This window comes from Melospiza melodia, chromosome 11 (genome assembly GCF_035770615.1).
Source record: "Melospiza melodia melodia isolate bMelMel2 chromosome 11, bMelMel2.pri, whole genome shotgun sequence".
Taxonomy (NCBI): domain Eukaryota; kingdom Metazoa; phylum Chordata; class Aves; order Passeriformes; family Passerellidae; genus Melospiza; species Melospiza melodia.
In genome coordinates, this window is record NC_086204.1 from 4,518,886 (window position 1) to 4,531,540 (window position 12,655).

Consider the following 12,655-nt stretch of genomic DNA (forward strand, 5'->3'; position numbering starts at 1 on the left):
CATCCATCTCTTCAATGAACTGTACTTCCCTGCTAGTCTCTAGATCTCCTTTGCACCAGTAGACAATGGTATCTTTACATGCTTCACTTCAAAGGTTCATTGAAAAATGCCACCAAAATTTCAGCTGATCTCAGCACCATTCCAAAAGACAGTCAGATAACACCTAGCTGGAGTTTGGATGCAGTTTTTTAAACGAGAAATTAAAACTTCAGACACAGGCCATCTTTTAAATCATTTATTTCAGTAGGAAAGATTTTTGAAACCTGTTCTTAAATTCAATTAAACTAGCTTATGCAAACACACAACTTTCACACACACACACACACACACAGAACAAAGTATTAAAAAAGGTGAAGGAAGAGGCTTGAGGACAGCCAAACTGCACATCACTCAGAGAGATCATAGTGCAATCCCTCCATCCCTGGAATGCCTCACACCAGCAGGGAACATTAAAAATGGCTTGTATTTACTGCATGACACCTTGATCCCCCTTCCAGGGATGGCTGGTCCTTACAGGATTATTATAAAACACTTCCATGTTTCCTGGTGCTTCTCCCACTCCAGTACAGTAGTTTTTGAATGGATACACTCCTGCACACAAGGAGCCAGAAGTGCCAGTAAACCAGGCACCCCAGAACATTGAACTGAATTTCAATCAACATTGAATTGATTTATACTGCTTGTCTGCTTTGCAGTTTCAGCTGTGAACAGCTTTGGAATGGTAAGAAATTACTTCAGCAAACACACATGAAGGCCAGAACCCACCCAAATAAAGAGAAATAATAATAATCTAACACACAAAGGAAACAGAGTATTTATGGTGGTTTTAGTCACTCAAGAGCAAGACCAGGCTACCAGCCAGAACTGTGCCATGATCTGCAGGAATTTGCCTTTCACTACATTTTATACACCTTCTTTTCCTTAGCAACTCAGTTACTTGGAGAAAACTTGTCAGCTCAGCTCTGCAACAGCCAGAGCTACACCAAGTAATTTGTATTTTCTCTTCTGACTTTTCTGCTCTCTTTGAGTATTCTTAGAAAGAGGAAGATTAATTTTCAAATTAGCCTTCCAACATCTGAATTTATAAAAAGACTATAGTAAAACTGCTGTGTTTTTATAAGGATATATTCCAGGAAAACAAATATTTACTTGCTTAAGAACAACACATTCCTTCTTTCATTTCCCCTTCCAAAGCTTCTGAAGTCTTTGCTGCTAAAACAGTCTCCAGCAGTTGTTTCAGTGAAGGACAGTGCTCCCTACACAGTGTTGGCACCAGAAATACAACATACAAAACTGAGCTTTTGGGATATTAAGATTTAGCTAAGCCTCCTCTTTCCCCAAACAGTTTTCTCCTGTGGTGTTTATTTATAACAAAAAGCCTGCAAGATAAATTGTCTCCTAAGAATGCTCCTCAGTGTTTGTATCAAAGTGGGACAGACAAAAGCAAGCTCCTTTCTAACAATGTGAGCTCCTGAGCTCATGTGGTCTAGACCATGACTTGGACTATGCTCTTCATTTCCCCTCCTCACTAAATCTACTCAAGAGACATAACAAAATAAAAATAAGTTAATTTTTAAGAGGTCTGAGCTACTTCTGATAAAAGCTGAACAAGCCCAAGCTACCAGAAACCTCTGCATTTTTTCCTAAAAAGAGGCTATTCAAATACAGAAACAATACTAAAGCAACTCAAGCCACAGCTATTTTACACTGACCAAAACAAGTGACTGCTGCAGAAATGCAGTGGCTGCTAGGAATGCCACCCCTTGGAACACTGAGGACACAGCCTGCAAGTCTGCCATGGTGGGACTCACCACTGAAATAAAGGAATTGGTCTTCAAGTTCATAATAAGGCACTGACAGAAGTCCTGCTCCAATGCAAGCACTCACCCTCCTCATGCACTACAAATCAGAATGATGGTTTGTAAAGGAAGGGATAACCCCTAGCAAAGAATTCCATGTCCACTCACACAGATCTTTTGATGGCAAATTTCCCAAGCCAAACCACCTTATGAGCAAGCTGCTTTTAGAGAAAAATTAAAGGAAAAGGCTAATATTAAAGAATAATAACAAAACTTTCACAGCTGTCTCCTTGTAGGATGAACAATTCACTGATGGGATTTAGTACCAGCCTCGGGGTTTTTATACAGCAGGCAGCACTAAAAGTTGGCCATGAATAAGGTTGGAACTACTAGTGTTGGTGAGTTAGAATACCAAACAATTTAAAAGGATAAGTAATGAATAAAAAGGCCACTGACAGAGCCAGAAGAAAAAGCATCCCATGTTTTTTACCTTCACTTGGACAATATTTGTTACAGTTAATTAAAACCATAAGATCAACTTGCCTTTTGTCAAAAGAGACCTCTGCTTCTCATGTGCCTCAGCAGCACAAAACCCTGCAACTGCTTCTGCTGGGAGAGAGAGATTTGCTGTCACCATGTGTTAGGTCTGATACCAATGGAGGAGAAGTGTTGAAAATACTGAATGCAAATACAGGAGGCTGATGTTGCAAGAAGCATCAAATTTGATTAATTTATTCCTAGTGAGGAGTAGATAACTAATAAAACCCTGCTGTGATTTTTTTATGCTTCCTTTTGTTTCCAATATGTTTTCCAATGTGCATGCTTCTCTAAACATGATTTTAAAGCAGGGTGCTAAAGCTCATTCATTAAGTATTTAGGTGACTCATTTAGTATTTGTAGTTTTAATGCCTATAATGTGCACCTAAATACTTACTGAATCACAACAGCTTGAGTAATATTCCTCTGACATAAAACAGACATCTAAAAATGAAAAAGTGTCTGAGCTGAGCTATGTTTATTCAAACTACCAGAATGTTTTAAAAATAAAAGTTATAAAAATTATTTGCTTTATAGGGCACTGGAATAGAAATCAGGTTTGAAAATCCTAGCCAAAAGTAGCAAGATTAATTAGATAAAAGTTAACACTAAGCAGTGCACTGTAATATATTTTAATGCAATGCACCAATTTCATAAACCAGACATTCCCTGTTGTTTAATCTTTCCCAAAATTTTTAGTTTAGCTAAAAGGTTGGTTATCAGTCAGCAGATAATTAATATTCATATTTGGACTCATGCTAGAAGAGCTACTCTAAATAATTTTTGCTCAAATACAGCCAAAACTAGGAATTGCAAGGGGCATCTTTAGCTTCAAAATCAAAACATTAAGGGACAAAGTGACAAATAGTAGCTGAAGAGATTTAGCACTTATTAACAAGACAAACGATTAGAGCAAGACATTAAAAAAGAAAATCAAAGAGAAACTGCCAACTGTCTGAAGCAGTCTGGGTGACAGCCTTACCTGAACACCATGAGCTCGCTGCTCTCCTTGTTTTCTCAGCAATACTTTCAGTTATTTAACTTTTTTAACTCCTTTTTTTTTAAAGAAAGAGCATTAGTACATTCTTTACAGTGTGTCATTTAACTTGTCTGAGTCTTTCCACAGCTTAGCTGAGGCAGCTCTCCCTGAGGGAGCAAACCCAGCACCTCTTTGTGAGCACCATTTAGCTCAAGCTCTAGAAATGTCAGTGTTTGTGCAGGACTACGTGGCCATAAACAAAGGGAAAGTTCTGAACTACTCACTGTGACAAGTGCCAAAAATACTTCCTGTGTTGTCATTACTCACTCCAGTTATTCTGGCTACACATTTCAAGAAACTCCTCCCATAATATTCAATCTCTCCCACAAAAAACCAGCAGATCTGAGGGCAGAGAACAAGGAAGAGTAGGAGGCCCAAGGACAATGAAAGCTGGTAACAGCAATTCATTAAAGGATAATTTGTGAATTCTTTTCCCCACCATCCTCCTACCATAAAAACTTAACTGAAAACAGCTGGAAAAATGCAAAAATCCAGTGATAAATGACACATCCTGACCTGGCTCTGTCCTTAGCAAAGCTGAGGGCTGTCAGGCTGTGGCTCCCAGTTGCATCTTTCCTTTCACTAACAAAAGAACAGACACAGTTATGCTGCAATGAACCTAGAATAGCTTATTTAAAAATTCAAAATCCACAGGTTATTATCCACAATGCATAAAAAAAAGGACACAAATTGTTAAAAAAACCTACAGTCTAAAACCTAAAAAAACCTAAAAAATCCAAACAGTCATTGAGAAGAAATACACATTAGGTAAGTTTGAAAACGGAAAAAACCCAAACTCAAGTTGTGCAAAGTCTACTAAAGTAACACTGCTGGCTGTCAGGATGTTGTCTTTACTTTACACCCAAAGTGGGTAAATCTGGGAGATGTGTGAATTGCAGAGGGATTCAGCACAAGAAACCCCTTCCCAAAATTCATGACTTCAGAACAGACTTCATTCCCCACATAAAAAACAGCAACAAAAGAACTGCAAGGGGAGCCAAATTCTCATAGTCCTTGTGGTGTAATTCCAACAGAAGCATCCTTCTACTGTTTTTCTTTCTACCAAGAGCCAATTCAGAACAATTCTTGGAAACATAAACCACCCTATTACTCTTTACATTACAAGTGGTTGGGGTTTGTGTGCTTTGTTTTGTTTACTGTGAGACTGGATTACCTTTCCTTTTGCCTGCCAGAAATCAAAAATTAATCATTTCCATTACACGATTAATTTGACTCTGGAAAAAAAACCCCTCAAATGTGAATTTACAGGCTTCTACTCAGATGCAATAAACAAACTATACATTTTCAAAATAACAACTACTAGTAGAAACCTTTATTAGATAGTCAGAGAACTCTGAAACAGACTGGTAGGTAGCTTGTTTCTGTTTAAAAAGGAGAATTCATGGTGGAATCTGCAAGCATATTTACGGTCACTAAACCACAATGTCAATGGAACAGTTACTACTTTTTCACAGACTTCAAAGCTCCAATATCAGAGTCATATTTTGGACAATGTTTCCTTGCTTTACAAATATCATATTTTTGAAGATTAAAGAAAGACCAATCATCCAGGAAACTAGGTGACGTCAAGGAAACCCCAATAAAGCAAGAATCAAAGTCTTAAGCATCAAACACACACATAAAGCACAGCTCCCTTTTTACAACCATTATGTTTTTCTCTGTGAGTAATTTCAGTGACCAAGAATGATTCCTGTCAAGGATGGAATTCTGATGGCCCCACACTTTTTCTCTCCTTAGGTTATCCTACCTTCTAATAAATTAGTTAAGTGCCTGAAGATCAAAAGAGCTCCTGTATGTAAGGTCTGCTTTAGGCCATGTTATCAACACCACACAACGTCAACTACTTTGACCGAGACAGATACTAAAATCAATTATTGCCAAATGAGAACATGAAAGCTTGAAATTGTGCCTCTATCTTTTTAAAATGTCCATCTGAAGTGATATTATGAAACACCACACACTAACAGTGGTCCCTAACTGATAATTAGCAGATACCCAAAGTCAAACATCTCAGTGAGCTGTACCCAGGTGTTGGTGTTTTGTCATTCAGCTTTTCTGTGAAGGAGTCACAGGCATAGAAACACATGGGATAAATACACTCGGTTCTGACCCAACAGTGCTTTCAGTTTTGTCTCATACACACACCCCCCCTGACTGCCCCAAACATGTGTTTTTCACCAGGAATTAGGGCTAAACGTACCAAACTGATTTTTGGCTCAGCTCTGTGCCCCTGTTGGAGTCTGGCTCCCATACAGGACCAAGGTTTGCAAGCTCAGTGCTGCTCTGAACTTGCAGTTGTGTTGCCTTTCTTACAGGTCTGAGAGAAATAACACTGCTCCAGGCCATGTGGCTGGGACAAGCTCCCCTCCAGGACTCCTGGGAAGGCCTAAACAACATCTCCAGAACACGTAGTACCTTTTACCTGGTTCATACACAGCTTTTGATTTGAACTCTTAAATACCAGTTTACCTGTTTTCTTAAGAATGCCTAAAAAGGTGAGTTATTTTCAAAATTAGTATAAAGTTAAAAGAAACTCAAAACTAGCTACAATCTATTTAACTCAAGCACAGCACCGCCAGAAGTTTCACACACACTATTTGGTGTTTCATGTTGTTTTTCCTTTCACTCTTTAAGGCAGTGGTTTCCACAGGTCAGTTCTCAGAACATAATGAAGCATGGTCCATGGCAATTCATGTTGCAACTCCATTTTTAATTTGGGGGACTCCACTCCCCAACCTTTAGTGGTTTTGTTCAGGGCTCCAGAGTTCAGAGATCGAGTTGACAGGTTCTGTTCTGGCACAGAATACAGCTGGCACATTTTTCATTAGGACCTTGTTCTCAATTATGAGATGGTTCACATTGTCCTTTTTTATTGTTTTGAATTTGCCTGTTATTCAAAGGTCATCAAGTTGGCAGGAACCTGAAAACAAAAATATAAATGATAGAAGAATTTACTGCAGGTAGTAGTTACTTGCATTCAACTCTTTCACAGACTAGACACCTTGTTGAAATGCACATCATTCTGTCTTCAAAAAAAGGGAGAAGGAATGCAACTATCATCCAGCAGGAAAAATATACTTAGAGGTGCAGAAACCCCAGGTATAATAAAAATATTAAACTCCTGTGAGGGTTACAATTTTCTTATATGGTTGTAGAACTTCTTAATTTTGATGACATTTAAGATTTGTCATCAAAACAACCTTAACATGATAAATCTCAGCTCTGCTAGACAAGGAGAACCCTCTCACCTGAGCCCCAGCTAGAAAATTCTTGGCACACAGATCAGTGATTGATGTAGGCCCCTTGGTCTTTTTAAAACTAATAAAAAAAAAAGGCATAAACAATTCTTTGGTTTTTTCCATACCAAACCTGAATGCCTGTTGCAGCTATCACTCATGAAGAGATTAAAGCTAATGTTTGTAATATATTATTTTATATCTTCATTTGCCCTCCACCAGGAATCTGTCTGACACAAACATCTCTCATTTAGTCAGGTTATTGAAGAGCCACCACATTCCTGACAACTGTCAATAAATAGTCAGTTTGGTCAGATATGAATCAAGCATTTCTTGCTCTGCATTTACCATTTACCTGCAGAAGCAAGAACGGTCAACTGGGCTAAAGCTGCACCATTAAAATCACAAATAGTATCTATTAAAATAGTTCTTACTGTTATTCAGCTATTACTATTAAACAGACTAGGTGTTTATATTCCATTGAAAACACATCTGAACATCCAATTTTTCTAAGGCAGTTACACTGTTAACAGTATTGCCAACCCTTACAGAACCAGAGCTGTCTTTAGAGGACATTTTTTCACCACTTACTTGCAAACTCTTTGCCACTATTTGCTACCTTCCCCACTTTCTCCAGCCAGGAACACAATTTCTCTCCTTTGCACTGTCTCAAATACCTCCACAGGAGCTTCTGCAACCCTCCTTACTTCTTAAGATCTCTCTCAGAGGCAGAATTGAACAAGAAAGCACAGAAGGATCAGGAAAAGCCTTTTTGTTTCCCCTTGAAATTCAGTAGGATTTCTGCTCTGGCAACTCCATAAACAAATGTGCAAAGAGAAGGAAGAGTTCAGGGAGATAAAGTAACTTAAAAAGGATTTTGCTGATGAAAAAGGTCAGTAAGAATTTATACAACAACTGCATTTAATAGGGGTTGGAGTCTTATCTTCCTTTTTGATTAATAGAAAATGCTACTTTTGCTTTCAAAGACTGGAAAATGTACCAAGGGCTAAATTAATTTCTGTACATTTTAGGAATACAAAATATAAACACAGCAGAAAATGTGCATGCCCATGACCTGAAAAAAGGCATTACAGGAGACTTATCTGGAATTGATATTGAATGCTGAAGTTCACAGCTTTTTATATAATTGTGCAATAACCTTTCTCAAATGGGCAAGACAAAAATACTGCACTCAGATATTTTAGAGCATTCCTTGCATTTCCCCAATTGCTTTAAATAAGTCTCAAGGTAGCCCCAAATCTTTCCTCATTACTCCAGAAGCTGTGAGGACTTGTTTGCAAAGGGCCAAACAGAAAAGCCAAGGGAAATCCATCAGCACATGAAAGGGGTGGACAGGCTGCTCAGGGAACACAGAGCCCTCAGTGACAGCTTGGTCACCTCGAAGATCCATCACTTCTGAGCTCTTAAAAGCTCATTTCATTTAATTTCACTGCCTTGCTCTCACCTGTTGTCTGTTGCTTTGGCAGGCAGCACTCAGGTGTTTAAACCAGAGCATTGCATTCATTCTGTTTCCAGCTTGAAATTTATACGAATTTCCTAAGAAAGAGAAAAAAAAAGAACTGATGAAGAAACATCAACAGTGCTCTTTTTTAAACACTTAAATCCTACCCATATACAAGTACCTCTAAATTGAAATATTATGAGAAGATTTATTAATAGATGGTCCATATAACTTTACACTTTGTCTGGAATAGGTGCAATTGTTCGACCAATTGAAGAGAAGTTTCAGCTTTCCTCTCTTCCTTTCCAACATTCTAGATTTCAACTAATGCCTCTCTCAACTAGGAAAGAACAAAATATCCCTTAAAACAGAAGTGGTTTTGTTCACTGCCATTACTGTAACTGCTTTATAATATCATGATTTTTTTAACCAAGTGCAAGGTATCACTGAAATGCACCCTGGAAAGCTACATTTGAAAATATCAGAAAATCAGTCTTAAAGGTATTGATACATTTCAGACCAGGCTGGAGTTACACAGTGCTTGTTTGGGTTCAGGAAGGTCAAGTGTTACAAAAACATTTCAGATTGCTGTTGCAGAGTTTAAGCTGACAAGCATTCACAATTTATACCTCATATCAGCAGTGCTAGGAGAGATGTTTGGAAATAAAATGTACTAAGACCTGAAGCAGACAAAGCAATAAATAATTTTAAGCTCCTTTATCATAACTTCTAATAATGTTCTTTCTGCACAATTTGAAGTGCTGTGGAAAAGTAACATTTTCTTCAGACTTTCAGCTGAAAGCAGCCACTGTGTTGGAGTAATGGAGATCCACAGGATTCTCCACATAACAGTCAAGATCTCTGAGGGTAACAGCCTCACATTTGAACAGATGGTTTGGGTTTTGGTTTTCACTTGGAGAGAAGGGACTCTCAAGCAGCTAGTGTTAGCTGAATCTTTTTTTTTTTTAATTGTTACTTAGATTTCACACATGTGAAAATGCCTCTAAGTGTTCCAAATATATTTTAAAAGAATATAGATGAATACTTCCAATTAAAATCACATCTGGGGTTGGTAGGAGTTTGGAGAGTTCTTTCAACTCAGTGAGGACTCAGGATTCTCCATGGGCTGTTGTTCCCATGCATTCTAAAGGAGAAGATGACATGTTGGACAGCAGCTGAAACTGGAAGGATGTCACCTTTCACCTGATGGTTTAGTGGCTGACAAATGACCTCAGCAAAGAAAAAAAGAAAATGTTTATTCTGTGCACTGCTTACCCTTCTCAGAATCAGTCAATAAGAAGAGATCTGGATGCTCAGGGTCATCTGCCATCATCACCATCCAGCCCACCACTGAGACACTCTTACTTGGTGTGGATTTGAACTGGAAACACAAACAGGGATGAAAATGGAATTAAAACAAGAGGCCAGATCTGCCAGAACAAGCACCCAGCAAGGCATTTCCTCGCACTGTTAAAGACTGGGTAACTTCAAACAAAGCAGAGCACTTCACAAGATTAGGAAAATTAACAAAGGTTTTATGAAATTAGTGCAAACAGAACTTAAAACAATATATTCAAAACAAATTAAAAGGAATATCACAATCTGCAAAAGCTTGTTAGACATCTAATGTGCACTGCATGATTACAGCAGCATTCCTCACCACATTAGTTCACATTTCAATGTACAGTATAGTTCTAAAGCATCAAGGGATCAGGGACACCTTTCTCCAGACCAGGGTGCTCCAAGCCCTGTCCAACCTGGCCTTGGACACTTCCAGGGATGGGGCAGCCACAGCTGCTCTGGGTATCCTGTGCAAAGGGCTTTACCACCTCACAGGGAGGAATTTCTCCCTAATATCCCACCTAACCCTGTGAAACCATTGTCTAGGTAAGATTATCTGTCTGGGACCTGCATAACTGGCTGCATTTTAAACACTAGTTTAAAATCCATTAGAACTTGGAATGAACAAATGTTAGAACAGAAATTGAAAGAAAAAGTATTTAAACCAAGTTCAAAATAGTTTAAGAGTCCAGGCTCTTTGTATACACACACTAAAGTATCTCAGAGAGGTGGACAGATGTGGTAAAGCCTCAGAAGAGGAGCAGGTAAATGATAAAGCTCTATCAGATAAGATTTCAAATACAGTGAGGGCTGTAACTCGTTTTCAAACAGCAACTGAAATTTCTTTGAGGAGGCAGTAAGTAGTGTCAGTCTGAAGTAAAAATTATGGCATTTTATCTGAAAGAAGTAATAAAGACAAGGAAAGATAATAAAGTTAAGGATACAGCTCATAATTCTTTAAAAAAAAGGAAGTGTATATAAAAGATTTGTTACGGACTCACTGACAACACTGCCTCAAAAAGTATGATGACACAAAACTAAAAAGGGACCTACAAAATGCAAACTTCCAAGTAGTCCTAAAGCATTAATAGGTCTTTTTCACAGAGGTGGAAATTTGAGACACAAAGCAGTTTTAATGGATTATAGATCAAAATGTACCTTTTGAACAACACTTATTTCCAGAGTTTCACAGAAACAGCACATTAGGTTTCCTATCTTAGTTGTATGTCCCAACAGGTATCCAGTATGTGACACTGCCATGCAATCCAAAGTGCCAGAGCTCCTTCCCTTTTCTTTTCACCCCAAACCATCAGTTAATCATAGTGCTTCTCCATAAAATGAAAAGCTCCACACAAGGAAAGTGTTTCCTGCCAGCATCAATCCATCATCTCTAGAAACACATGTCAGCCTTCCATCCCTGTGCTCAGCTGGATTTGTATTCCATGTTTACACAGTCCCCAGGGCAGCTCATTCTCTGCTGATGCACAGAGCCTTGCTAACAGCAAGTCTGCTTTGTTAACATGAAGGGAATGAAAGCTTCATTGTAATTTAATGTTCCTGGTTCCTATTTGCTTTTTGTAATACAGGCCACTGGAATGACTCTTATTATACACATGGAAAACTGCACAGCTCTGGTACTAGGCTTCACATAATTGATTTTTGCTGTTATTGTTGTTGTTCCGAGCTCAAAGGCATTTACAAGTAAATCTTTGAATCAAAAACTCTGAATTAATATGTGAGCAGACTTTTCACTCTAACATTTTGGCACCTACAAATCTCCTCCTCTACATCTCCTGTTGAGATTCTACAGATTTATAATATTCAAATAATTTTTTTGGTGGCTGAACATCCTTCCCAGAATGACACCATTTTTCATCAGGGTATTTCGGTGAAATGCCTGAGCCACAAATACCAAGTTTTCTACCCTAAAAATAAATCCATCTAATTTTGATTATAGCATGCAATGGAAGGCTTAGAACTAATGAGGGTTTGTGCTGAAGCATGAAGCATAAAAAGTCTCTGTTGCTTTTCAAGCACCTACAAACACAGAAAGATCTCTCATGCATGCTATGTTGTCACAGAAACTGGCAAGGCTCTCAGTCCAATCACTATAAACAGTTCTTTTACAGGTGTATTTTTCAAAGTGCTTATTTGACGTCTAAGTTCAAGTGGCTATTCTTACTGTTGCCCTTTTCTAAATGGGCACAAGTGCTGCAGTTTTTCACAGAGGCTTCTCTGTGAGCTCCATTTCAGCATACAAGATAAAACCATTGTCCACACATTCCTCTCAGATTGTGCTGAACTAAATTTCTGGGCTCTTGAGTTCACATGCTTATTTACAGACAATTCTCCATTACTGTAGTAATAACTGAAACCTGTTCATTATTTAAACTCAAAGCTGATTTTATGCTGTTACTCTTAGGAGATGCAGCACACAATACTGGATGCACTCCTTGGCCTTTGACCACAGGCAGGAGAAGAGCTGCCTTGTCTGTGTCTAAAAGGGAGGGGATTTCTTGCCCCTTTTGCTGAAATTACTCTGGGATTTTTATGAGGTAATTTTCCAAAGAGCTGGCTATTATAAGCTTGGAAGAGCTTTGAGTGTCGATGCATTCCAAGCTGCCTGGAGCAATTGCAGCAGCAGAATGGTCAAAAGCATGCCTGTAATCAAGACACGTTTACCCTTAGAGCTGCAGCCAGGAAACTTTAAATAGCAGACTGAGCCTTTTGTTGCCAGGGTTCCTTTCCATGTCACAGAGGGCTTGAGAAAGGAAGCAGAAAAGACAGATGTTTAAATGGCTCCAGAAGATGCTTGGAATATTTTGCTGAGGTAAATCTCCAATGTATTAATTTTCGACAAAGAAACCAGCTCCAAAGTAGATGGCATCATCCTTTTTATCTGTAAGTAAAAAACCCCAAAGCCTAAATCTAGCCTTGGATCTCTTCATTGTGCAGAGTGAACCTCTTGGGAATATCACTGGACAGTATCTGGAGCATTTACTCATGCTCTTGCTATCTAGGGATGATTGACCATCTGCAGTTCATTCTCTCCTGATTAACTTTTCCTGAAAATGCAACCAAACGTGAACTGAAGCATGATCCTTGACAAGTCACTTCCACAGACTCCAGAACCAAAGCTGAGGCTCTTTACAATAAATCTGCAGTGAAATAGATGGAAACCTATGCCATGAACACAGGCAAGAGCAGCTGTACAAGTTAC

At 38.6% G+C, this 12,655-nt stretch overlaps 1 protein-coding gene across 3 annotated transcripts in view; it reads right to left on the reverse strand.

The window, feature by feature from the left end:
- Window positions 1-219: 219 nt before the first annotated feature.
- Window positions 220-12,655, reverse strand: part of RALGPS2 (Ral GEF with PH domain and SH3 binding motif 2) — a 114,625-nt gene continuing 102,189 nt past the window's right edge. For all 3 annotated transcript variants that reach the window (XM_063165397.1, XM_063165395.1, XM_063165396.1), the window contains 3 exons: window positions 9,370-9,475; window positions 8,098-8,189; window positions 220-6,316 (listed from right to left, as the gene is read on the reverse strand). In XM_063165397.1, coding sequence (XP_063021467.1) covers window positions 6,287-6,316; window positions 8,098-8,189; window positions 9,370-9,475 — 228 coding nt within the window. In that variant the 3' untranslated portion in view covers window positions 220-6,286. The remainder of the gene's footprint in view (window positions 6,317-8,097; window positions 8,190-9,369; window positions 9,476-12,655) is intronic.